Source organism: Lynx canadensis, chromosome B3 (assembly GCF_007474595.2).
Source record: "Lynx canadensis isolate LIC74 chromosome B3, mLynCan4.pri.v2, whole genome shotgun sequence".
NCBI lineage: Eukaryota > Metazoa > Chordata > Mammalia > Carnivora > Felidae > Lynx > Lynx canadensis.
The window spans coordinates 115329203-115356640 of record NC_044308.2 but is presented as its reverse complement, the minus strand read 5'-3'; the positions used below and the strand labels follow the sequence as shown (position 1 = coordinate 115356640).

At 46.4% G+C, this 27438-nt stretch overlaps 1 protein-coding gene across 1 annotated transcript; it reads left to right on the top strand.

The window, feature by feature from the left end:
• The first annotated feature begins 6348 nt into the window (after positions 1 to 6348).
• Positions 6349 to 26452, top strand: SLC10A1 (solute carrier family 10 member 1). The gene is made up of 5 exons (XM_030319422.1): positions 6349 to 6959; positions 15921 to 16131; positions 21965 to 22143; positions 23713 to 23909; positions 26346 to 26452. The coding sequence occupies exons 1-5, from the start codon at positions 6604 to 6606 to the stop codon at positions 26450 to 26452; spliced, it is 1050 nt and encodes a 349-aa protein (XP_030175282.1). The 5' UTR covers positions 6349 to 6603.
• The last annotated feature ends 986 nt before the right edge of the window (positions 26453 to 27438 follow it).

The window sequence follows — 27438 nt, the reverse complement described above, 5'->3', positions numbered from 1 at the left end:
CTATTTTGTGGTTTTCTTTCATAGAAGCAATGACTAGATTCCCTTTTCAGAATTCAACAGCACAGTGTTTGCAGGGGCGCCCGGGTGGCTCAGTCGGTTAAGCATCTGACTTCAGCTCAGGTCACGATCTTGTGGTTCATGAATTTGAGCCCTGTGTCAGGCTCTCTGCTGTCGGCATAGTACCCGCTTCTGATCCTCTGTCCGCCTCTCTCTCTGCCCCTCCCCTGCTCTCTCTCTCTCAAAAATAAGTAAACATTAAAAAGATTTTTTTAAGCAAACAGCACAACGTTCGGATAGCTTTCATCTGCTCTATGGCAGGGTTTTCCTGATGAGTATTCTTCAGTTGTTGAAATTTTTGCTACTTTTTTCCTCTTTTCTTTTATAGTGGATTTAATTCGTTGCTGTGTATGACTCGTCATTGAACGGGCTCATTATCTGCTTGAGGCTCCTGCGGAGGAGGCCAGGGTAGCCTTCCAGACGGGCTGGCTTTCCCCACCACCAGCAGCTACAGACACAGGCGGCTTTCTAGAATTGCTGTTCACCCATACGCTGCTTCGTATAGTCTTCTGTGATCCTGATTCCCCCGTCCCTCGAATCTGAGACGTCTAGCAAGTTGCCTGCTAAATAGACTGTGGTGAAAATGACATCATGGGGCTTCCACACTGGGTCGTAAGACACCCTGTTGCTTGGACTCAGGCCACTCGAAGCAATTGCTCCGGCGGAACGCAGCTCCCCTGTTAAGAAGGCAGGCTATGCTGAGACCACCAAGCTCTGAGGAGACCCGGCCTGGCCACATGGAAGGAGAGGGCCAAGGCAAACTGAGGCAGTGAGCGTGTGAGTGAAGAAGGCTCAGGTGGCTCACCCTTGGCCACCCTCTGGTAACAGCTGTACACAGAACCCCAAGCAAACACTGCCAGTTGAGACTGCCGTCCCAGAATTGTGAAAGACCGTAAGTTGGTGTGTTAAGGCACTAAGTTGGGAGGTGGTTGGTTACCCAGTAATGGAGAATGTGAATGCCCACTTCGACCGGTTAGAGGAACCTAACTGGGATCTAAAATGTCTTCTGCGGTCACCCCTGTTCACCCAATTCCCCTAACTGCTGTTACAAAGAAGGGATACCACTTTGGCACTGGAAATTGCCTTCTTCACATTCAGGGGGCACAGATAGTTCTGGAACTTTCTCATATCTGTCTCCTTTGAGCCCTCCTGTTTGTCACTCTCCGTCCCTCTTCCCTTCACATTCTTCTCTGTGACTTCTGCCTGCTGTCGGGCACTTGGGTGGCCTTTTCACGTATTTTGGAGTCTGCAAATTGTATTTGTCCCCTACTTTCATTAAAAAATATTGTCTGGGGGGCGCCTGGGTGGCTCAGTCAGAAGTGCATGCAACTCTTGCTCTCAAGGCCCAGGATGGGTGTAGAAATTACTTAAATAAATGAATAAATGAAAAACTTAAGAAAACAAACAAAAATATCATCTGTGGGGTTTTCCCTCCTTTTTTTTTGTTGTTGCTTTTGAATGATTTCCAAGAAAAGAGAGGGAAATGCTGATTTCTAAAACCATTTTCATACCGTAAGTCACTACTACATTTTTAATAGCTACGCTCTTTCAAATGCATCATCACCAATCCCTTACTAAAAGACAGTAAGGTTGTTTCCAATATTTCACTGCTCCAAGCAATGCTGCAGTGAAAGTCCTTTACCTATATCCTTTGTGCGCTCAAACAAATGTTTCTGCAGGATAATTTTCTATAAGTCAGATTTTGGGGCCAAAGGCAATGGCTGATTGAAGGGTTTTGATGCCACATCAGAATATGGGGAAATGGCTCTGTTTTGCTAAGAGCTGAGCTACAGTGCCCCTTAAGGAAATTCACTGGGCTCCCCCTACCCCTGTGAAATTGTTCTGATGCTGTGCTGCTTGCTGTATCCGGCCTGTGAAAGAACTGGTCCAGTCCCGTTTGGAAAATCTATGCCATCACAAGAGCTCTTCCCTTCAAAGCTTTGAGACCTCAGAAAGCAAGGCAACAAAAAGCAGAGGTGCAACGAGGAACGTGACAGCACAACACAGCACAGCAGTTAGGGGCACAGAGCCAGACTGCCATTGCGAAAAACAAGTCCACTGATCCAAAGGAGGGACGTGGAGACTCGGAGCACAGTGAAGCGAGGCTTTAATCAATGTTCTTGTCTGACGGACGGGCACACTCTGGGCAGTTACAGCAGACAATTTATCTCCTAGCAGGCAAGTCCCTCCCCTGCTTCCTCATTGGCTGAGTACTACAGAGGTTACAGCCTTACCCGGAAGTGCCTATGCCCATGTAAGGCAAAAACTAGTCTGAATAGAACAAAAAGTAGTCTAAGGTGACACAGAGACTTTCAGTCCCTCCTTTGTTCTTTGGCGCATGCTTCTTGCAAAGCCCGTGAAAATAAGCCCACAAAGGGAGAGGGGAAGATCCAGGAAGTGAAGTGTCTAAAGGTTTGGGACTCCATTGAGGGGGTGAGGGGTGTTCATACATATTTCCAGTAGGATGGAAACCTGCTGTTAACTAGACAGCACAGCTTTTACTGTAACAGCAAATACTTGGTGCCCAGAAAGAGACAAGTGACATGCACTTGAGGAATCAAGAACGACCGTTTATTTCGCACCAGTGCGGGCCCAGCAGAGTCACCTCCAAAGACTGAGCCCTGAGCCCTGGTGTCAGCCTCTTTCTATGGGTGGGATTGCAGGGGCTTGAGGGAAGGAAAAAGAAAGAAAGAAAGAGGTGGGGGCACTTATTGGTTGTGCTACGCGGGCAGCAGCGGATGCAGGAGGCAAACAAGATTACAGAAGCCAAAAGCATGCAACAGGAGTATCTGGCCTGGGACCTCTGGCTGGCCCCTTTTATCTGCTTTTACCAGCTTTCCTTCTCGTTATTTGGTATTTCTGAAAAAGGAATCATCTCCCTTACTTCTCACGCTATGAGCACTCAGACTCTCAAACCTGGGTGGGCACACACATCCCACTCACAGCAATGCAAACTGGGCTGATTGCTTAACCTCTCTGAGCCTGACTTTCCTAATCTGTGAAAGGGTAGTGACAGTACCTCACGTGCACAGTGACTTCTGGCTATCATTAATGCAACACAAAAAATCCTTCTGTCCCCCAAATTTTATGGCATCAGAATAGGTTCAAAGAAGACATGGAGAAAAGGTTGTCAGCTTCCTAGACGAGATTTTTTTTCCTTTTCCGTGCAAAGGCACTTTGCTGGGGGCAGACTGGATGAGAGGGGGTGGGTGAAGAGCGGGGAGGGACGACATAGCCAGGGCAAGAAAGTGTGTTTTCCCAAAGGGAAAAGTCCACAGTAGGAGGTAGAACCTCGGGTTTCTGAGAAGAGGTGAGCTGGTGAATTAGTGTCCAGTTTACAGTGTTAAGGGGAGCTCTTGTTCTATGTGCACAACCTGATTAATAGATACATGTCCAGACTCTGGGTTGCTTTTAACAGATCTTTTAACAGATACTGATTGATTATGCCTCACCCCCCCCCCCTTGGACATCAGATAACTGTGTAAAAAATAATATCTTTTTTTTTTTTTTTTTTTTTTTTTGGGCTTCAGCGTCCCAAGTATGGTTGCACATGTTAAAAAAAACAAAAATAAAAACAAAGAATATTGGGCGCTTAGGTGGCTTAGTCAGTTAAGCGTCTGACTTCAGCTCAGGACATGATCTCCTGGTTTGTGAGTTTGAGCCCCACGTTGGGCTCTACACTGACAGTGCAGAGCCTGCCTGGGATTCTTGCTCTGCCTCTCTCTCTCTTTCTCTCTGTCTCAAAATAAATAAACTTTAAAAATGTTTGGAAGATCTAATTGGGTTTATTAAGTGATTCTCTACTTGCTCCATGTAGCAAGCAGAGAACTTGTATAAAATGGAAGGTTTTTATTGGAAGGAGGTGAGGCAGGGAAGTTATTAGCAAAAGAAAAGAAAGGATTGTTTCAGGCAAGATTACCTTTCCCTCAGGGAAAGGGCACTGGGATCTTATTATGCAGATCTCTTCCTTTTCCTTTAGGGGCTATGGGGAGATGTAGAAGGCCCATGTGACAGATTACCTCATTGATGCTTACCATAAAATTCCTGACTGATCATTTAAGACTACATTTCTGGGGGAGGTTGAAAACTGCAATTAGGTTAGGTAGGAAGTCCCGCTTTGGTGACTTGGCCTGGCCCAAGTGACATTTTGGGCCTGTGGTTTTCTTTTTATTACTCAGGATGTCTATGTGGGTGATAATCTTAGTCTTGGGCAGTGCACAACCTGCACAACTGCACATTGAACTCCTGCATGAACTCAACCTTCTAATGCTTCTCCTTTGCATTGTTACCACCCATGGTCCCATATGGACTATAAAGTCCCTGAGGAAAGGAACATAGAGTTTTTTATACTCATATAGTACCTGGAATTTAGTTGATGATCAATCATTCTCCCCTAGTACTCTGTTAGGGGGCCTCTTCCGATCAGCTCCAGGGAGAGAAAGCAACCGTCTTTCGGGCTGCTCCTGACCCTCCAGGTACACCCAATCCAAGTTGCACACACACACCCCATCAGCCTCCAGTACCCAACATTATGCCTGCCCTCCCCTTGAGACCAGATTAACTCGAACACCAGGAAATCGTTACTATCAGAGACTCACAGAGGGAAAGGGGCTTTGTAGCTGGGGCGCAGGGGTGCAAAAGCACCTGGCTCCAGGGGTCCCACACAGGCCAGGTTTGGCCACTGGCCACTGACAAAACCCAAAGGCTTTACCACCACTATGAGTGGTGGTAAAACAAGAAAGGAATTTATTTCAGCGAGGCCAGCGCTGGGAAGACAGTGCACTGGCATCTCAAAACTGTCAAAACTGTCTCCAAAGGGCCAAAAATACTTTCAGGTTTCTATAGGAAAATGTTGGGCAAGGCCCAATGGGTAGATGCAGGATAATCAGGTCAGTCATTGCCTTGGGGTCAGTTATACAGGGTCTTGCTGGCTCTAGGCAGCCCTTTATCGCTCTCAAGGGGGTAGTTTCAAAGGGGGTGGTTTCAGTTCCCTTCAGGGGATGTTTGGCCCTCAGGGTCTTTTGTCTGAGTTAAGAGATAGCCTGGAAAGAAGAACTTGATCAGTTAGAAAGTTTGAGGTCAGAATGGAGGTAGTTGAAGTTCTCATTCAGCCTCACGGTTCCGTGGCCCAGGGTTGCGGTATTCAGCGCCTCTCAACCCCAGGAAGCAGCTTTCTCACGCAGGTGGTGGAAAAGGTGTGGATCTGGTCACCTAGCCTTTGTCTATGCAGGATTCCAGAGGCCCCAGGGGCCATTGTTGGAGAGAGCTCATTTTTAGGTGGTTCCTCATTCCAAACCCAAATCTGCCCCCCGCCCCCCAGCCTCCAGCCCTTCACACCCTGGTCCCTGGTCTGCCCTCTGCAGTCCCACACAAAAAGCCTAATCTCCTCTTTCAGCAAATAAGAAACTACGAGACCACCCCCCCCCCCCTCGTGGGTTCCAACCCAGAAGAGGTGATTGTTCTTCAGAGGACTGCTCCTTTGACCCACACCTGCGCTAGGATGGGGGAGGAAGGCTCAGGAGGCGCCTGAGGTGTTGGCCTCAGGTGCTTGCCTCTTTCTACATCTGGGCCCAGAGCCTGGCTCCCAGTCAGAGACACACAGGCACAGAGCAAAAGTAGAGCGGTCCGGAAATCAAAAAGGAAAGCCTGTGCATTCCTGCTTCCTTCTCAACAAGTTGCCCAAGCAACGAGGCCACTGAGGCTGCTGGCTGGGACATCGGAGCACAAACAAATCTCCTCAGCCAGGATTCCCTGAGAGCTGCCTTTTAGGAAAAAAGCCCCCCAGGCTTCTTGAGAGCCCCTCACCATCCCAGCAGGCTCTACCCCCTCGCACCTGTTCTGTCCGGGTTTGGGAATAAGATAAGGGCTTCCGCAGGCACCTGTCAGCTTCCAGGAGAATATCCAGGGACTTAATTCCTTCTGGAAGCCAGCAGCACACCTGCCCCTACCTTGTCCCACAGCACCTTGAGATAGGCTACCTATGTCCGGGAAGGAAATGCAACACCCGACAGTCTCACTACATGGGTTTGGGGGCAGACGGAGGGGACCCGCTGGGCATGGGGAGGGCGTCTTCCCCGAATGAGAATCGAGGCATCAGAGACTGAACAGAGAACAAGAAGGGCCTGGCCTGGATCAGTGCTGGCCGTGGACGGGTCCCCAGAGACGGAATGCTTGTGGCACATGCTCTGTGGGCAGTAAAGGACAGAAATGGCCCTCTTGTCCCAGAGGCAGCCAAGTGTTAAGGGGGGGTGGGGGGAGGGAGTGTAAGTGACATCCAGGAAGGGTGCAGAGGTACAGAAACTGGAAGAAGCAGGGAAGGCCAGGCAGATAAGGCTCTGGGTTCTCTCCCCTTTGGGGCCACAGCCAGAGGACAGAACACCCAGTTGCATAATCCTTCTATTTGCCCAGAGCCACATTTTGTCCTGAAGCTTGCTGCCCCGGGAGGTGACGGAAGAAGGCACCCAGCAAAGACGGGGCAGGGAAGGGAGTCGGCAGCGAACGAGGGGTGTGCCGGGTGCCCCTGGCCTTCCGCCGCCACACAGGAGAATGGAGCCCCACAATGTGACTGCCACGCTCAACTTCACCCTCCCACCCAACTTCGGCAAGCGCCCCACCGACAAGGCACTGAGCGTCATCCTGGTGTTCCTGCTCCTTATCATCATGCTCTCGCTGGGCTGCACCATGGAGTTCAGCAAGATCAAGGCTCACTTCTGGAAGCCTAAGGGGCTGGCCATCGCCCTGATAGCACAGTACGGCATCATGCCCCTCACCGCCTTTGCACTGGGCAAGGTCTTCCAGCTCAACAACATTGAGGCACTGGCCATCCTTGTCTGCGGCTGCTCACCCGGGGGGACCCTGTCCAACATCTTCAGTCTGGCCATGAAGGGGGACATGAACCTCAGGTAGGACTGGAGGTGAGGAGGGAGCAGGCTGGGCATGGGAGCTGCATTGGAGATGTCAGAGTCTAGGGGGAAAGCTGGGCTAAAGCCAGGATCGGGCATGAGCGGGGGCCAGGTGGATGCTAGGGCAGGGGGTGGTGGGCATTGTCGTCCAGAGTCTATGCAGGGCTGGAGGTAGGATCTGGGATAGACCTTGGTTTAAACACCAAGTCAAAGGGGCCCACCTGGTCCAGGGGCCTCCTGAAGACTCCCTCACAAGTGGGCCACAAGCACTGTCTTGAAGGAGTAGTGATTTAAACCCGAGGGGCCTCTGGGAAACTCTGCCCACTTACCATGGTGGGCAAGTGGTCTGCCTTGAGACCAGAGGTCCGAAAGGGAGTGCAGATGGTCCAAGCCACCCTGGAACCACAGAGCACTTCCAATCCCTGCAGAATAGGCAAGACATTCCAAAGATCCTTCCAACTATCCAGGCAGTGAGGGGTTCTTTTAACTTTCCCTGTGGGCCCATCGGGCACAGGAACGCATCTGTGCAAACACACAACCAGGCAGATCCTTGAGTTTCCTAACACTGGCACAGGCCATGCTTGGCCACATCTCAGCCCAACTGGGAGGGAAAACACCAGCAGTGTCCTCTCACCCAAAGCCTCCGAGCAGAAGTCGGCAAAGGCTCATTTCCACAGGGGCCGGCTGAACACCTGTCCTTCCAAACAGGTGGGACTCTGATCTAGAACACCTGCCAGAATGAGGCCATTTCAGTCCGGGGCTCCAGCCCCAGCAGCAGCCCACGCTGGCTGAAGGAAACTCATCAGCGAAAGCTCTTGCCTTTCTGTGAGGCTCAGTCCCCAGCCTGCCTCCTCTGACGTTCAGTCCTCAGTGGAGACCTTCTTCCATCCATGCCTGTGTTGGCCAGCACCCTACCAACTCCAGTAAGCAAACCAGACAACTAAGGAAACCCCGTCTGTGATGTAGAGTGAGACCACCGCTCTTTAAATGAAAAAAAGAGTGAGCTGGTCCTTCCTGGGACCCACCACCCCAGCTCTGGCCTCTCCACCCACGAGACTCAGCCCTCACGAGGTAGCTGATGGGAAGAGAGGCACAAAGAGGGGACTTGGCTCGTACAGTCTTCCCTGGGAACACGTTCAACTACCTGTGAGGAAATTCTTCCCTCCGTCTGATCCGAGTCCTTCCTGCTGCACAGCAAACCGTCAGTCTTCGGTCTGCCCTGTGGACGCGGCTCATTGCAGCCTCTGTGTCCTGAGAAATCCAGACTGTATCTTAATTCCAGTGCAGAAGGGGTGCAGGAAGTCGGGGGTCAGGGAAGGGGTATTCTCAGGGCTCTGTGAACCTGCAGAAACGGCAGAGCAAGGAAGGACCATGTAAAGAACAAGGAGACATTTTTAAGTGTAAGTGACCAGATGTCCCAGCCTCATCAGCCAATGGGTGCCAGTGAGGTCTCTCCAGTTAGGCCTGCATTTCTGAGGTTCGAGACCCCCCCACCCCCGGCCCAGCCTCAGTGACTCAGGAACGTGGGCCTTCATGCTCGCCTGCTCAGCCTCCCTGTCTGGGCCCGTGGGGACTCTCACTTCTACCAAGACTCCACAAAGACAATGTTGGGATGGCCACCTCCTGCCATATCGTCCCTGCAAACAGACAAACCTCCCACGCACATTAAACCATGCCTTAGAGCCCAATGGTGCAATATGTATCTCATCATCTACCTTCACGCGCTGCCAGACTTTAAATTACAATTGGAGTTCATCTGGGACAACATGTTACATGTATTATACAGAAAGGATACTGATAATAAAAAACAGCCAGGCACTGCTCCAAGCACTTTCCATGAAATCCTCATACAGCATCCTGTGAGGAGGTGCTGTAAATAGTCCCATTTTAAAGATGAGGAAATTGAGGGGCGCCTGGGTGGCTCAGTCAGTTGAGCATCTGACTTTGGCTCAGGTCGTGATCTCACGGTTCACGGGTTCAAGCCCCACGTCGGGCTCTGTGCTGACAGCTTGGAGCCTGGAGCCTGCTTCGGATTCTGTGTCTCCCTCTCTTTCTGCCTCTCCCCCGCTCATGCTCTGTCTCTCTCTCTTTCTCAAAAATGAATAAACATTAAATAATTATTAATAATAATAAATAAAGATGAGGAAACTGAGCCTAAGAAAGGTTAATACATTTGTCCAAGGTCTGGGAGACTCCAGATCCTGCACTTCTACTCAAATACCTTCATGGGGTGCCTGGGTGGCTCAGCCGGTTGAGTGTCCAACTCTTGATTTCCACTCAGGTCATGATCAGGTGGTGGGATCGAGCCCTGTGTGGGGCTCCGTGTTGAGCATGGAACCTACTTGGGATTCTCTGTCTCTCTCTCTCTCTCTCACCTCTCTCCCTCTGCCCCTCCCCCTGCTCAGACACTCTCTAAAATAAAATTTTTTTTTATAAAAAAAGAATTTTTTTAAAATCCTTTCAGGGCCCGGCATGTGTATAGATGAGCCAAGTGGCTGATGGGCCCCCTAAGCAGGGCAGATGCCGCATGTCTGCTGTGGGTGTTCTATGGGAGCCACTGTGGCCGATTCAAGAGAAGGCATTTTTAAGTGAATCTCCATTTTTAAGTGAAATCTCCAAATTTTTCAATATTGGCAACTCATTAAAAAATTTTAAAACACGGTGCAAGCCAAAAAAATCGTGTGTTCAGGAGCCAGCTGTAGCTCAAAGGCTGCCAGTACGAGACCTCTCTTTAAGTACAAAACAATAGGATTTGCCATTGAGAGTTGGGGTGGGGGCGGTTAAGACTCCCATTGCATTTTATAGACGAGGAGCTGAAGTCCAGAGACCTGCCAGAGGTTTCCCAGAATTTGGAGGGAAAGTGTACAGATGTCCAAAAGCAGGGTGTGCGCAGTGCTCTGAGAACTTAAGCAGGAAGGAGGAGTAAGGAACTCCACGTGCCCCTTTCCCTCTGGCCCTCCGTCCCCCGAGAGACAGCCAGGTCCATGATGTTCCTACGGAACAGGCTCCAGTCTCCGAAATGGAGCCTGGTCAAGTCACCTCCCCTCCCTGTCTCTCAGGGTAAACTGAGGATCGCGACAGTCATAGACACCAGCAAGGTAGGAGGTGCACCCGGCACCTGCACAGCAGTCCACCAGAGGTCTTGGGGCATGGTTTCCAAGGCACACCCCGAGGCACACCACGTCCCAGAGCAAATTCCAGAACTCCTGACACACCAAGCCAAAGTAAGCATGACTCCTCTGCTCAAGGACATCAAAACAAGCACACTAGTTGTGTGTGGCTCTTCTCCTCAGAAGAGATCAATAGTAGCCCTGTAGCCCCTGTGCGCCCCTCCCCAATCCCGTGTCCCCTACCCACCCCGAGGGAGCACAGACCCTTTTATACTATTGCTACAGGCAGTACTTGTATATATCCATAGGCAAGATACATTGTTGTGCTTGTACGTTCTTAAAATTTGTATAAACAGTACCACGCTGCCCCTATCATTTGCCAGCTTGCTTTTTTGAGATATAGGCATATGAATAAAATAGCTACTTTGTGCCTCTGGACTGCAGTGTCCTTTGCTTGAATGTATCTGTTCTAGTCGCAGACGTTTCGGGGGATTTCTCGTTCTGCTGCTGTGAACAGTCTTGTACCCTATGCCCCTGCGCTGCCACGTGAGAGTGTATATAATAAAAACAGCACTTCTAGGTCGTAGGGTTCACACATCCACAAACGAGTCTCCAGAGTAGTCATTCCGGGTCACACTTTCCCGAGCAGTGTAGATAGATCCTTCTTCCTCCTTGTCTTCGCTGTACTCGGAGTTGTCAGACTCTGATAGTTTTCGCTACCTGGTAAGAGTGAAATGGGTCACAGCAGTGTTAAATGTGATCTCAAGAGAGGCTTAGCACATTGTCATAGGTTTATTGACCATTTGGCGGAAGACTGGTTCACCATTGGTCTTCCAGAAATAAGTCTTTGCCTATTTCTCTAATGAACTGTTGTGTTTTTCTCTTTGATTTGTAGTTATTTGTTGTTTTGACGCGTTGCAGTGGTCTACTCACAGTTTGGGGCTGGCCTTTATATTTTGATAATGATGTCTCATAACACAGAGTGCTTATTTTAATTTAGTAGAATTTGCCAATATTTTTTCTTAGTTTGTGTTTGGTGGGGGTCCTTTAGGAAATCATTTACTACACTCAAGGTCATGAAGATATTCCCCTACATTTTCTTTGACAAGTTTCAAAGTTATGCTTTTCACATGGAGATTTGCAATCAACCTAGCGCTTATTTTTACGTATGGTGTGATCTAATTTTATCTTTTCCATATGAATAGAGAAAATTCCCAGTACCACTGAGTGAATTTTTCTCCAGTAAGTTGTACTGCCATCTCTCACATAGATAACATTCACAAATGTGCATGGGTTTGTGTCTGCAATGTCTCCTCTATTGGTCTATGTGGCTCTTTGCACGAGAACCAAATTTTCTTAATTACAATGACTTTATAAGTCTCAGTATTTGAAAGGCAAATCCCCACACCGTGTTCTTCCTGAAAATGTTAGCTGTTGTTGGCCCTTAACTCTTCACTTGAATTTGGGGATTAGTTCTCAAGTCTACAAAAATATTTCTGGACTGTTGATTAAATTCATAGATAAATTTAGAGGCCATCTTTATAATATTGGGTCTTCCCATCCATGAAAATGATAGAGCTTTTCTTTTTATTTGGACTTTATTTTATACCTTTCTATGGAGTTTTATAATTTCTTCTATAAAGATCTTGCATATCTCTTTTAGATTTCTAAACATTTTATATTTGTTTCTTTTTTTTTCTTAATTTTATTTATTTATTTTGAGAAAGAGACAGAGAATGAGCAGGGGAGGGGGAGAAAGAGAGAGAGAGAATCCTAAGCAGCCTCTGCAGATCCCGACGTGGGGCTTGAACTCACCAACAGTGAGATCATGACCTGAGCTGAAGCCCAAGAGTCGGATGCTTAACTGACTGAGCCACCCAGGTGCCTCCTTCATATTGTTAATGTTTTTAGAAACTCATGGATTCTCTTCCTTACTAGTTATGAATTCACTTGGATTTCCTCTGTTGACAGTCCAATCATTGGCATGTAATGAAAGTCTGGTTTCTTTTTTTCCCATCCCATACAGTTTCTATTTCTTGTTTTGCTGTGCTAGCAAAGACATATATAGGATGATTTACAATAACTGTGATGGTAATAGATATCATTTGCTTTATCTTTCTTCTTAGAGGAAACTTTTTTTTTTAATGTTTAGTTTTGAGAGACCAAGAGAGTGTGAGCAGGGCAAGTGCAGCGAGGAGAGGGGGACAGAGAATCCCAGGTTGGTTCCACCCTGACAGCAAAGAGCCCTATGTGGGGCTGGAACCCATGAATCAGGAGACCATGACTTGAGCTAAGGTCAGATGCTTAACCAACCGAGTCACCGAGGCGCGCCCTAAGAGGAAACTTTCTAATTTTTCACCATGAAGTTTACTGTTTGCTGTACTTTTTGATAGATACCCTTTTCAGGTTAAGGAATTCTATTCTGTTGCTAGTGTGCTAATTTTTGTAATGCACGAGCATTGAATTTTGTTGAATGACAATTTTCTGTATCTATCAAATGATACCATTTTTACTTTAATGTGATAATACAGTGATATAGGTCAGTGGATTTAGTCTAATGTTAACCCACTCTTACATTGCTGGGACAAACCCATCTTATTTTTTTTTTTTCAACGTTTATTTATTTTTGGGAGAGAGAGAGACAGAGCATGAACGGAGGAGGGGCAGAGAGAGAGGGAGACACAGAATCGGAAACAGGCTCCAGGCTCTGAGCCATCAGCCCAGAGCCTGACGCGGGGCTCGAACTCACGGACCGCGAGATCGTGACCTGGCTGAAGTCGGACGCTTAACCGACTGCGCCACCCAGGCGCCCCTCCATCTTATTTTTTGTATTATTTTATAAAAGCATTGCTAATCTGCTAATAATGTATTTATGACTTCTCCTTCTTTGTTCACGAGAACGGCCCCTAACTTTCCTTCCTCATGATATCCTTTTGCAGCTTTGGTTCTAAAATTACACTATTCATATACAATAAATTGGGGCATACAATTTACAATACAAAAGGTTTCCCCCTTTTGTATTGTCTGTATGATAGTGAGACCACCTGTACTTTGAACGTCTGGCCGAGCTCTGCTATAAAACCATATACATCATGTGGGGTTTGGAGGGTAGGTTTTCACTTCCTTCATATCCTTCAGCAATACTAAGGTTTCAGCTTCATTTTGAATTGGTTTTTGTAGTTTATATTTCCCAGGAAATTGTCCATTCAATCTAAACTGAAAAATGAAAGTACAAAACTGGCCTTGGTTTCTTCTAGAACTCTCTAAAATCTTTAATGTGTCTGCAGTTATGTTCCCTTTTTCATTCCTAATACAATCAATGGTGCCTTCTCCCTTTTTCCTGGGTTAGCATGCCAGAGGAGTCTTTTCTTGGACTTGGCAGAGAAACTACTCTTGGTTTAATTGATCCTCTCATTGTATGTAATTTTTGTACATCATTTCTTTCCTCTATTTTCATGAGTTTCCTTTGTTTTTCTCTAAGTTTCTGGGTAAGATATTTAGCTCGTTTTTACTCTTCTGCTTTCCCTATATAAACATTTAAGGCTCTAAACATTTTCCTCTAAGAATTATTTTAGCTGCTCCCCGGATTTAATTGTTTTTTATTGAGCTATAATTCATATACTGCGAAGTTCACTCTCTTACAGTGTACCATCCAATAGTTTTCCGTATGCTCGCAAGGTTGTACAACTGTTGCCACTATCTACTTCCAGAACATTTAATCATCCCCAAAAGAAACCAGTTAGCAGTCACTACACATTCCTCTCTCACCTGAGCCCCTGGCAATCACTAATCTATTTCATGTCTATCAATTTTATATAAGTGGAATCACACACTATGTGGTCTTTTATGTTTCTCCTTCTTCCACGTAGCGCACTGTTGTCAAAGTTCACCCATGTGGTAACACGTAGCAGTACTTAACACATTGCTTTTCGTGGCTGAATAATATTCAGTTGTATGGATACACCGTATTTTGCTTATCCGTTCTTCAGTTGACATTTTTACTGTTTTCCACTTCTTGGCTATTATGAATAATGCTTCTATGAACATTAGTATACAAGTCTTTGTGTCAACATATGTAACAACGTATGTTTTGATTCTCTTGAGTATGTATCTAGTAGAATTGCTGGGTCGTTCTGTAACTGTCCCATCAACAACACAGGAAGATTCCTGTTTCTTCACATCCTCACCAAACTTATTATCCATCATTTTTATTGTAGCCATACTATTGGGTGTGGTGATCTCCTCATGGTTTTAATTTATATTTCTCTAATGACTAATGATGTGGAGCATCTTTTCATGTGCTTATTTGCCATTAGTATATCTTCCTGGATAGTGTCCTTTGAAACACAAACATTTTTAATTCTGAAGAAGTTAAATATATCTATTTTTTTCTTTGGTTGTTTGTGCTTTAGGTGTCATTTAAAAAAATTTTTTTTAAGTTTATTGAAAGGGACAGGGACAGCGCGAGTGTGATAGGGGCAGAGAGAGAGGGAGACCGAGAATCCCAAGCAGGCTCCGCACTGTCAGCAGAGTCTGACATGATCGAATTCATGAAACCGTGAGATCATGAACCGAGCCAAAATCAAGAGTCGGACACTTACGACTGAGCCAGCCATGTGCCCCTCATTTCTACGAATTATTGTGTAATCCAAGGTCAGCTCCCATGTGTTTTAAAACATGTGTGGCATCATTATGCTTTTCCAAATTTTTTTCCTTTATGATTTTATATTTGACATGTGAGATAATTAGATCTTTTCTTTTCCAACAGTTCTTTTTATTATGGATATCTTGGTTTCAACTCTCCTTTATAAGCATAAGACCTCAGTTCTGGTCCCTCCCTTGGGCAATAAAACCTAAGCCTCCAGATTCCCAGACAAACACCCCCCTCCCTCCCCACTCCACGCGGTGCAGCTCCAGCCTGACTTCACCCACCAACTCCTTTGCATTGTCTCTGGTACCTGGAAACTTCCCTAATTTTCCTACAAGCTCAAATATGTGTTCATAGGTGTTTTAGATGTTCACAGAGGAAGGATTTTCCCATTATTAAGTTCTCAGCATTTTTTGAGGGTCTCTCCTCACCTCTGATGTCTTTTTTTAAGTTTTATTTAAGTAATCTCTACACCCCACATGGGGCTCCAATTCATGACCCCAAGATCTAGAGTCATATGCTTTTCTGACCGAGCCAGCCACGTGCCTTGCTCTGACATCTTACTCCTAATGATGATACCTCTACCTGTTGCTGTTCTTGATGGCTACATTCTGGCCCCGTTGACCTAGGCCATGCTTGATGTTCAGTTAAGCTATAGTTCACCTCTGTGGAAACAACAAATTAATGCAGATAGTTAGGGCTGTGGGAGGGGAAACACACACTTAGTGGGGATTTCCTGGGCTCTTGCCAAGCCCTCATGACTAACATGCCCGCAAGAACGGAAACCAGAGTCGCATATTGTCACACGAATATCCGCAAATCCAACAATGTTCCCTAGCAGCTTCATTCTTTTGGGTGGCCTTTCTGGAAGGCCTCTCCCTGTACAGGGTCCTGTGACCAACATGTACTGGATTCCAAATAGAAATTGTAATAGTACAATTAGGATACAAATTAGAGCTGAGAATATATATTATGACTCAGGCTTTGGAACTCACACTCTATCATAAATAAAGATAAAGCAGAAAGTAACAAACATGAGACTATCAACCTGTAGCCTGTATCTCTTAAGCCTACTGGGAAAAGGAAAGGAATTAATGTATGTAGAGTGCTTAGCACGGTGCCTGGCACTTAGCAGGCACTCAACAAATAGTCTATATTAACGGGCGCTGTCTCTCTGTACTCTCCCCTGCTTCTCCCACCCAGTATCGTGATGACCACCTGCTCCACCTTCTGTGCCCTGGGCATGATGCCCCTCCTCCTGTATGTCTACTCCAGGGGGATCTATGCCGGGGATCTGAAGGACAAGGTACCTTATGGAGGCATTGTGATATCACTAATCCTGGTTCTCATTCCCTGTGCCACTGGGATCTTCCTCAATGCCAAACGGCCACAATATGTACCCTATGTCAAGAAGGTAAGAACCTGGGGCCCTGTGCAGGGAACAAGAGCACCACCATCATCTCAATGTATGGCTTGAACAGAGTCATTTGTGCTTTTTCCGTGTCCGTTTCCTTCCTCGTTGGAGAACGTAAAGGGTCTAGTATTGGTACACTTACCTCGTGGGCTGGTAATGTACATGAGAATCCTTTGGAAAAGTTAGGAGGAAAATTGTCTTTGTAACACATTTCATAACACAATTATCAGCCATCATTTTAATAACCAAAAGGCTTGTGTGATGCACCGCCCAGATGCTAAGTTTTATGCTACACACTCTGAGGCTTCATTGCCATCAAGGAGTCGGGTACTAGCAGAAAGTGGAGGAACACACGAGGAAGAATATCACATACAGCACACAGGCAGGTGGGTGTGGTTGGATGTAAGAAGGTGGAGTGAGGAGCAGGGAGTCTAGAAAGGCTTCCTGGAGAGGACAGGCTTGGAAAGGGTAGGATGTGGGTCAGCCTGGGGAGAAGTCTGGATAGAGGACACTCGGGGGGAACGAGGGCAAACTTGGCTGACTTTACGAGAAGCCACAGAAGAGCCCAGGGCAACAGGTGGCGTATGTGCTCCTAGCATTTCAGGTGTGGGGTGGAAGGGAGAGGGGTAGGGCCCCAGAGGGCTGGGGGTGGAGGGGCACTGTGGTCACACTCAGGACATCATGCCACTGCCTTGCCCTCGGAAGAATTACAGACTCTTGGAGCGTCACCTTGGTCCCTCTACCAACTTTGTGACCCTGGAGCTCAGTCCCAGTCAGTCTCCCCTCCAGCTCACTGCTCACCCCCCAGGGCCCCAGCTCATCCTGGTACTCCTGACACTCCGAGAGCCTGCTTTTGTCTCTGCCCTGGGTCGATGCCTTGGGCCAACCTACAGGGCATGCTGCCTGGAAGCCCAAGGCTTGGCAGCAGTTTGGGGCTTGGAACAAAGAAGCTGCAAGTCAGGTTCTCAGGACTTTTTGGTTTTCACACTACCACCGTCCAGGGTAGTTCTGCCCTTGTCCTGGCACAGTCCCCATACAGTGGCCACAGCGCCCCTTCCACCCTGTTGGAAGACCCAGAAAGGTCATTCCTCCTTTCCGAGTTCGAACACCCCACCTCAGCTCTGGATGGCATCATCCATCCGCCCTACTCTCGCTTCTCAGAGATGTCCTTTCATCGATTATGGCCCCCAACCTCCAAAGCCTCCCCCAACTTCATTCTCATTTCTTAAGTCTCCGCATGTTTTTTCACAATTGGTGTTGACACAAGTTCACTGCTCTCCAATCTTAAAAAAACAAAACAATCCCTACAGGGCTCCAACACTTCCCTTTCCTTCCCTACCTACACTTCAGGAAACATCCCTCCAGCACACACCTTTCCCCCACCACTCCCACCAGGGCTGCTCTCACAGGTAGCAGGCTCTCAAGTTAGTCTCAGCTACTTGAATCCCTCTTCTCTCCTCCTTGGTCTCCCATCCATTCAGCGTCTCGATGACCACCTGTTCTTTCTTCACCAAATCCAACAGACATTTCTCATCCATCCTTAACGTTTTAGCAACTTTTGGCATGGTTGACCACCGCTTCCCTCTCAGAAGCCTCCTCCCTCAGTTGGACGCTCCTGCTTTTCCTCTCGTCTTTCTGGCACGTCTCTTTGTATTCCCTGATGAGTTCCTCTGGTAAAAGTTACTTCTCTGCCTTCGCCCAAGCTTTCTTTTCTTGCCAAATTTCCCAAAGCCCAGGGTCTCTCCACCATAGATCTGGTCCTTCTCAATGACCATCTACAAGCTGATGACTTCCAGAATACCATCTTCAGCCCTCAACCTTTTCCAACTGCAGGATCCACCCATCCATCCATCCGTCCATCATTTAAGCAGGTTCACACCTAGCAGAGTGCAACATGGGGCTTGAACTCACAACACCGAGTTGGAGACCTGAGCTGAGATCAAAAGTTGCATGCTTAACCAACTGAGCCACCTACCCACGTGCCCCCAGGATCCATTTAACTGCCAAATCTTTCTACCTGAATGTCTCATGCATTTAAAACTCAGTATGTCTTTTTTGTTTCAAGTTCCTTAAATTCCACTTAGTTAACATATAGTGTGATATTAGCTTCAGGAGTAGAATTTAGTGATCCATCAGTTCCATATAATACCCGGTGCTCATCACAAGTGCCCTCCCTAATATGCATCACCTACTTAGCCCATACCCTGCCCACCTCCCCTCCAGCAACCCTCATCTTGTTCTCTATAGTTATGGTCTGCCTCTCTCTTTTCCCCTTATGTTCATCTGTTTTGTTTCTTAAATTCCACACGAGTGGAATGTCTTTTTTCTTATTTTCTAATCACATTACACTGTAGTTCCATCCACACCATTGTAAATGGCAAGATTTCATTCTTTTTTATGGATGAGTAGTATTCCATTTGTGTGTGTGTATCACAATTTCTTTACCCATTCATCAGTTGATGGACATTTGAGCTCTTTCCATAATTTGGCTATTATTTATCTTTATTTTTAAAAATTTGTAACTTATAATCTGGCTATTGTTGATAGTGCTGCTATAAACATCAGGTGCATGTGCCCCTTCAAATCAGTTTTGTATCCTTTGGGTAAATACCTAGTAGTGCAATTGGTGGGTCCCAGGGTAGCTCTATTTTGAGCTTTTTGAGGAACCTCTGTACTGTTTTCCAGAGTGGCTGCACCAGTTTGCATTCCTGCCAACAGTGTAAGAGGGTTCCCTTTCTCCACATCTTTGCCAACATCCGTTGTTTCCTGAGTTAATTTTAGCCATTCTGACAGGTGTAAGGTGATATCTTATTGTAGTTTTGATTTGTATTTCCCTGATGAGTGATGAACATCTTTTGATGTGTCTGTTGGCCATCTGTATATCTTCTTTGGAAAAATGTCTATTTGTGTCTTCTGCCCATTTCTTCACTTGATTATTTGGTTTTTGGGTGTGGAGTTTGAGAAGTTCTTTATAGATTTTGGATACTAACCCTTTATCAGTTATGTCATTTTGCAAATCTCTTCTTTTAGTTTTGTTGTTTCCTTCACTGTGCAAAAAAGGTTTTTAGCTTGTAGAAGTCATAACAAATGAAAGGTGGTTCAAGATGGTGGCACAGAAAATTCTTGCAGTCACTTCCCACAGACACACCAAACACACTTATATATGGTCAGTATGTCTTAAAGCCATCTCCTCCCCGTTATTATCTCAAAGAATGGCATTCCATGTGCCCAGCTGCCTAAGCCACAAAACCGTTTGGTCTTTTTCAATGTCCTCTCCATTCCCTGTCACATTCACCTGAAGAGGTGATTGGCTATTCTGCTGTCGCTCACTTGGATCCATCTATTCCTCTCCACCTGTGACAACACTACCGTCACTTGGGCCACTATCCTCTCTCACAACTGAAACGGCCTTCGAACCTGGCTCCTCGATCAGGTTCAACCTGAGGATGGAGACGGAAAGAACAAACTCTGTCACGTCTCTCCACTGCTTAAAACACCTCCCTGGTTCCATACTCTCTGCAGGATAAACTTTCAATCCCCTTATGTAGCCTCCCCGGCTCTTCTTGATTTGCTAAAGCCAACCACCCACCCCACCCCCCCTCAAGTGTTAGCTCTTTTCTCTTTGCACATGTCCTTCCCTCTGCCTGGACCACTCCCCACATTAGCAGGGGAAGAAAAACCCAGAAATGTTTGTGTCTATCACTTAATTGCATTCAAGATAGTTTGTGGAGGTACAGGAATACTAAAAAGAAAAAAAAATGTAAAAATGTGAAGTGACCTCTGATAATCATTTAATCCAACTCTGTTCTTCCTCATCTTATAGGTGAAGAAGCCAAGGACCATAGTTAGTCACAACTAATATAAGAATATATCTCCTTCTTAGCTCAGAATTTAAAATATTTTTAATATTTATTTTTGAGAGAGGGAGATGGACAGAGGAACAGAGCATGAGCGGGGAGGGGCAGAGAGGGAGACACAGAATCCGGAGTAGGCTCCAGGCTCCAAGCTGTCAGCACAGAGCCTGATGCGGGGCTCAAACCACAAACTGTGAGATCCATGATCTGAGCCAAGTCAGACGGTTAACCAACTGAGCCACCCAGGCGCCCCCTAAAGACTTTCAAATCAAAATCACCCAATTTCTAACTGGCTCTGGCAAAAGGTATCTGCTCATAAACACATTACCTAGTGGGAGGTCACACGTAGATAATGCCAAGATACAATTTCTTGGATGCTCTATTTGGAACGGCAATTCAAGTAATACTTTAACTTAACTAGGCAAGGGCTTATTCCAGTCCATGTGGTTAGGTCGATGAACCTCAGCATGACCTGGTCGACAAGCCACTTTTACCACAAGCCATCCACCTCCCTTAAATAAGGAAGTCACTCGCTGTTCGAGTGACTCAGCCAGTCCACCTATGCTTTTCCCGTACCTGCTGCTACTGGTGAACTGCCTCACCCGTCTCACCTGCCAACCTGTGGCTTACGCTGCTGCCAGGGTGCTGTGTCTTTTAACAGTTGCCTCTGCTCCTGCTTCCCTCGGTGTAGTTCCGCAAACTCCCTCAACGAGAGGATCTGATTTGTTCGGTCATTCAGCAAGCTGTGGAGGCCACCTTTGTGGGAAGCGCGAGCCAGGTCATCTCCTGCGTCACCGGCAAGCTGATTTGATTGGCTGCCCACGAAATGGACATTCAGCACATGGCTTCAGTGAAGTCAGGTGGTACAAAAAACGCAGTGACCTATGAAGAAACAACTACCTACGGCCTCCGGTCTCAGCGGCAGGTTGTGGACAAACGGCAAGACTGAAGTTTTTCAACTCTGTACCTCTCTCTACAGAAGGGGCACACCAATAGGGAGGTATTAGCTCAGACAAGATGCTCTCCAAAGCCTTCAATCTTGACAATATATAGACTTCAGATGGGAAATGCCTCAGAGTTCTCCCTCACACCCTTCCCTGGTACTCATGTGGCCTCAACAGTTCCCAATCTAAGCACTTTCCAACGTGGGACAGGACAACCAGGAAAAACCCTTCCTGGCAGTGACAGACAAAGCCACTTTAGTGAATACACAGACTCTTCATCAGCGATGTTTCTGAAGATCGATCTTGATCGAAAGGGAACAACGTGGGGTGTCTGGGTGGCTCAGTCGGTTAAGCCTCTGACTCTGGCAGGTTATGATCTCACGGTTTGGGAGTTTGAGCCCCCCATCGTTGTCAGCAAGGAGCCTGCTTTGGATTCTCTCCCCCCCTTGCTCTGTGCCTTCCCCATGCACATGCTCACTCAAAATAAACTTAAAAAGGGGGGGACAAATGTGCAAAGAAAATCTCGTATGACATGGAGCCTGGAAGTCTTGAAGGGAAAGCTCTCATACACTACCACTGGCCTAATGGAAAGCTTACTTTACATACCCCAGCACGAGGAAGTATTCCTCCTTCCCAGCAATAGCCCAGCCAAGGAGAACTGCATGAAGCAGACCCTCCCGGCTTCTTTTCCTCTCTAAAAGCAAGTCCCTGTCCCGTGTACTCAGGACTTGCCTATGGTTCGTCATGGCTTGCTTGTCCCAAACTGAACTTCCTGTATTTCCAAATAAATTAATTTTGCTGGTAAACATCTGGCTCTTTTCTAAGTCAACAGTAACAAGAATGTTAATTATTAGGTCTCTGTCCTCCAAGAAGCTTCCTAGCTACTGATTAGGAATTCCAAATAGATGGGAGATAAAAGGTTTTTTTGCACTCCCTTGCTTTCCACCTCTGATACCCACCACCCATGCTCCGTCACTCTGCTCCTCCCCATCCCCCACCACCCTAATTGCCTTTTCTTCCTGTTTTCATTTACAGGTAGGGACCATCACCATGCTTTTGTTAAGTCTGGCCATCATAGCGCTCTCAGTCATCAATGTGGGCAAGAGTATCATGTTTGTCATGACACCACACTTGCTGGCCACCTCCTCCCTGATGCCTTTCATCGGCTTCCTGCTGGGCTACATCCTCTCTGCTCTCTTCCGCCTCAATGGACGGTAAGTATTGTTTTAGACCTCTGTGTTCCATCAGCCTTTCTTGTCCTGGTCTCTCAGGAGAAGGAGACCCAAAACCTAGGAGAGGCATTTTCCTGGCAGTATGTGCAAATGCACCCACTGAACCAGGAACCCTGGACTCGGAGACATATTGGAGATAAGGTATCGAATGGCTTAGGAACAAGAGCATCTAATACCCCAAAGAGCTCATGACAAAGTGCTCCCTCCAGAGCCTAGGCTCCACCTCCAACTGAAATCTGGTAGGTAACAACACTGGAGCAGTTCCATGCCATCGTGGTAAGTGTTAATATTCCTCCTTCCCCACTCTTCCGCCCTTTCTGCCTAGGCTTCAGTCTTGACAAGGACACCACTGGGTGACAGCTCTGCTAAGTGGCCCTAAGAGCTTTAGTGGTTGTGGACCTCTGCTGAGTCTAATCCAATTTCAAACTCAGGGGCTACGTGCAGGGACAGTCGGCCTGACAATCTGGTGTGGGATAGAGACCCTGTCTAGAGTAGCACATTTCAGGAGCTTTGCCTCTTGTCAGCCCTAGACAAATGCTGCTGGAGTCTGAACATTAGTAGCACTCTAGTATCCCCCCCCCCCAAAAAAAACCCACTGCCTTAAAAAATAAAACTTACAAAGTTACCCATTTTAAAAAAACACACTAATAAAAAAATTACTGTAGAACATACGTAGCATGTGGTTATACAGTTGAGTCAAAAGGCTGTCAAAGACTTACTGTACATTGTTTTAAGAGTGACAGGTAATAAATGGCCACACAATCAAGGGCCATCACGGTAGTCTCCCCCTAATAAATGTGTTTTCAGAATTTCTGGTAAGACACTGACCACAACTCCATGAATTAAATATGTATTCATTAGATGTAAACATCCCATCCCCCCTCCCCTTTTTAATGTTTGTTTTTTAAGAGAGGAAGAGGGACAGGAGGGGCCGGAGAGAGAATCCCAAGCAAGCTCCTCACTGTGAGCACAGAGCCCATGCGGGGCTTGATCCCACGAACCGAGAGTTCATGACGTGAGCCAAAATCAAGAGTCAGATGCTTAACAGACTGAGCCACCCAGGTGCCTGTTCTTTAGTCCATAAAACGAGAGCAAAACCATGAATATGTTCCAAAGATATTGGGGCTGAACCAAGTTTGGTTTTTAATCATGAAGTGTTTTGGACTCAGAGATACCCAAACCAGAAACTAGGGAACTGGACAAGGGGCCCAAGAATTTCAGATCATCTTCTGTATGTTCACACTGCAACTGCCCTGTGTGTAAACCCAACATACAAGCCAATGAAGGATAGTGGCTCACATCTTCCCTCCATCCCTCATCAGCCAGCCATTCTCCCAATTTTAATCTGGTAGTCCTGCAGAAGCAAATGGTGAAACCCCCAAGCTGCTCAAAAATTCTCACGAAAACTTCTGGCCACAAAACTACTAGTCACCACTGACTTCCACGTTCATTCAATGGGTCTTGGGTGATTTGGGAGGGAGAAGGGCCAGTGTCGCACCCTCCTGTCCCTTCTGAGGGCATATAGGGTTGCTTTGTTTGAACCTAACACAGGTGCAGGCGCACTGTCAGCATGGAAACTGGATGCCAAAACGTTCAACTTTGTTCTACCATTCTCAATGTGACATTCCCCCCTCAAGTCATTGGGCCACTTTTCTTCTTCCCTCTCCTCTACATGATTTTCCAGCTTGGAGAAGGGCTTCTTCTCATCTCCATCTTTCGTTGCTATGAGAAAATCAAGCCTTCCAAAGGTGAGTACTGAATCATTCTCCTTTGAGTTCTCCCATATCCGACCTGATCCTTTCCAGCAAGTGAGTCTCTGGCAGGGACCTTTGCAAGGGGCTTCAACTCCTATCAAGTCACTAGGAACCAGGTAGCACCAAGAAGTACAAAGGGACTTCAAAGAGCCAAGGCTCTTCTTGTAACTCCACTCCATCTCTGCCTTCTAGCTAGGAGAATCAACTGTGGACAGACTTTGCACTTATGGGAGTAAGGCAAAGGGGAGGCCATGGAAGACTCAGGATGAAGAAATGGTCTTGGATATTAAATAGCTATGAGGTGTCAGTTGTGTGAAATGCCCCTATTCACAATCTGGAAAATGCAGTGTTTCCTAGGACTAGGTTCTCCGGTCCTAGAACCAGGTCACACCACAGTACCACTGGTACTCCTTTAAGAAAAACATATTGAGGGGCGCCTGGGTGGCGCAGTCGGTTAAGCATCCGACTTCAGCCAGGTCACGATCTCGCGGTCCGTGAGTTCGAGCCCCGCATCGGGCTCTGGGCTGATGGCTCAGAGCCTGGAGCCTGGTTTCCGATTCTGTGTCTCCCTCTCTCTCTGCCCCTCCCCCGTTCATGCTCTGTCTCTCTCTGTCCCAAAAATAAATAAACGTTGAAAAAAAAAAAAAAAAAAAAAAAAAAGAAAAAAAAAAGAAAAACATATTGAAGCAATGCAATCGAATTAGCCAAAATCCAAAAAAAGACTCCCAACTCTGGTTACACAGTAAATAAAACTTAAATATAAGCTTATTAAATAGCTATCACAATAGTTTGATACTTTAAAACCTGATCACTATTGAATTACTTTTTTTTTTTTTTAATTTTTTTTTTTCAACGTTTATTTATTTTTTGGGACAGAGAGAGACAGAGCATGAACGGGGGAGGGGCAGAGAGAGAGGGAGACACAGAATCGGAAACATGCTCCAGGCTCTGAGCCATCAGCCCAGAGCCCGACGCGGGGCTCGAACTCACGGACCGCGAGATCGTGACCTGGCTGAAGTCGGACGCTTAACCGACTGCGCCACCCAGGCGCCCCTTGAATTACTTTCTAAACAGCACCTCCTCTAAGATGCTCAGAGCATTTTGCATTCTCTTTAAACTATAATAAACCTCCAGGAAACCCACTAAGTCCCTTCCTTTAAGTGGATCGTTAATGTCTTTTTTTTTTTCAAGTCAGGAAACTTTATTTGGAATGACATTTTCAGTATTTTATAATTCTAAACGTATTATATTCATATTATAAAGTATATTCTTAACCACTCAAATCCTTCATTTCCCATGAACTTGAGGACTCCTTCAAGATGTTTTCTACACCCTGGGGATGGACTTAGACCATAGGAGACAACTTCCCCTGGTGATTATCTTCTTGTAGTAAAAGCAAACAAACAATTAGCATATAACTGTATCAAGCAGCCAAAAAGAAACCAGTAAGTAGCTGAGCATACTTCAGAACTTTGCATTTGTTCAAAACTACAGTGTTGTGGAAAACCACCTCCTCTAATGCTCACCTGAAAGTGACTCAAATCTGTTGCCTGTGAAGTCTGAAATCTCCACCCTCTTGCAAAAGCAGTGAGAAGTGGAATTTTCTAAACTAACCAACCACGTTCCCAAGTTTGCAGGGCTACAACACACTTAAGACCCTCTTCAGAGCCAGTGCACTGTAAGGGCTGATGCGGCTGTGCTGAGGGGGGGAGATGCACAACTTTTCACGCTTCTGAGTCCTGTATCTTCTACAAAAATGGGGACAAGATAGGTGAATCCCGACTCCTATGACCACGACTCCTCACCACCTCCATACAGGCAGAAAAAGGGCTAGGCCAAATACAATGAGGGGGCCATGGAAACTCCACACTTAGAAGACCTCTTAAAGCTATCTCCTCCCTGCGCTTCCTTGCAGAACGCAAGTCCATCCTGCTGAACGTAAACTCTTCCACTGCACTGTCTGTACCAAGAAGTTGGAGAGGAAGTGATTTAAGAGTCAATAATTTATTAGATTGATTGGTAGTATTACCATTAGGAATGTTCAAGGGAAAGCAAAATTAAGTCATGGGAGGGAGCACCTGGGTGGCTCAGTCAGTTAAGTGTCCGATTCCTGATTTTGGCTCAGGTCATGATCTCTAGATTTGTGAGTTTAAGGCCCCCATCAGGCTGCGTGTGGATAGTGCAAAGCCTGCTTGGAATCCTCTCCCTGCCCTTCCCCTGCTCATGCTCTCAAAATAAACAAAACTTAAAAAAAAAAAAATAATTAAAGTAATGGAAGGATGCACGATAAAAGAGATGGGGGTGGGGGGGAACCACACAAAAACATATAGAATACAACTTAACCCCTAGGATGTGCTGTCTTCCACTGAATAAGCTTTTTTATTAACAGTTACTCTCCTTCCCCACCCTTGACCCTCTTCAACTTTCCAGATAAAACAAAAATGACCTACACAGCTGCTCCAACTGAAGACACGATTCCAGGAGCTCTAGGAAATGGCACCCACAAAGGGGAGGAATGCTCCCCTTGCACAGCCTAGCTCCCCCAGGGGACTGGATTCTGGTCAGCGGATATTTCAGAAAGCCAGTGTGATAGAGTAAAAAGATGAAAGCAACACCAGAAATGAGAGTCTTTCTCCAGCACTGCCAGCAGAAACTATCAGAACTGACAAACCTCGCCTGGTGGGAGGACACAGAGGGAGTCTACCTGAAGAGCCTCGTCTAGCCCCAGCTTAAAAGTTGATACCTGTTTAAAAAATAAAGACTTGTGGGGTGCCTGGGTGGCTCAGTCAGTTAAGTATCCAACTCTTAATGCTAGCTCAGGTCATGATCTCATGGTTTGGGAGTTCAAGTCTGGCATTAGGCGCCATGCTGTCAGTACAGAGCCCGCGTGGGATTCTCTCTGTGACACCCCCTCTCAAAAAAATAAAAAAGCTAAAAAATAAATAAAAGAATTCTTCAATGACAGTCCTATGAAGGCAAAAACCAAAATTGCCTTTTGCCCCTGCATCTCCGAAGTGTTCCATAGGCATATGGAAGGCACTCAATTTCTCAACTAGGCAACAAATAGGAACTTTTACCTAAAATCAAATACCCAAATCCTGTTCCAACTTTTGTGACAGAAGAGGGAAATAAATGCTCAGTGCTCCCAGATTTAAACTTCAGAAGTCCTTTCTAACCTTAAAATTTCTCATTCCTTCCCTTTTGAAATCCTATTTGGGGATGGATTAAAGCTCCTAAAAACACCAACGTGATACTACATGTACAAAAAACAGACATAGAATGCAAATGCAATTAAACAAGACTGGCTCAAAATCTCAGTTGTAATGAAATGAACGGACATTTCTGGAGAATACCATCGAAAGTAGAGGGGGACAGCCAGGAAACAAGAAAACACAACAAAATTGCCCACTAATCTAAAAGTCTAGCCCATCAATTCATGAGCTATCAGTGGTTTTTCCTATTATATCCCCTCAAAACTCAGAGAGCTGCAAGCTACTGCAAAAGGGGTCGTTTCTCCATTTAA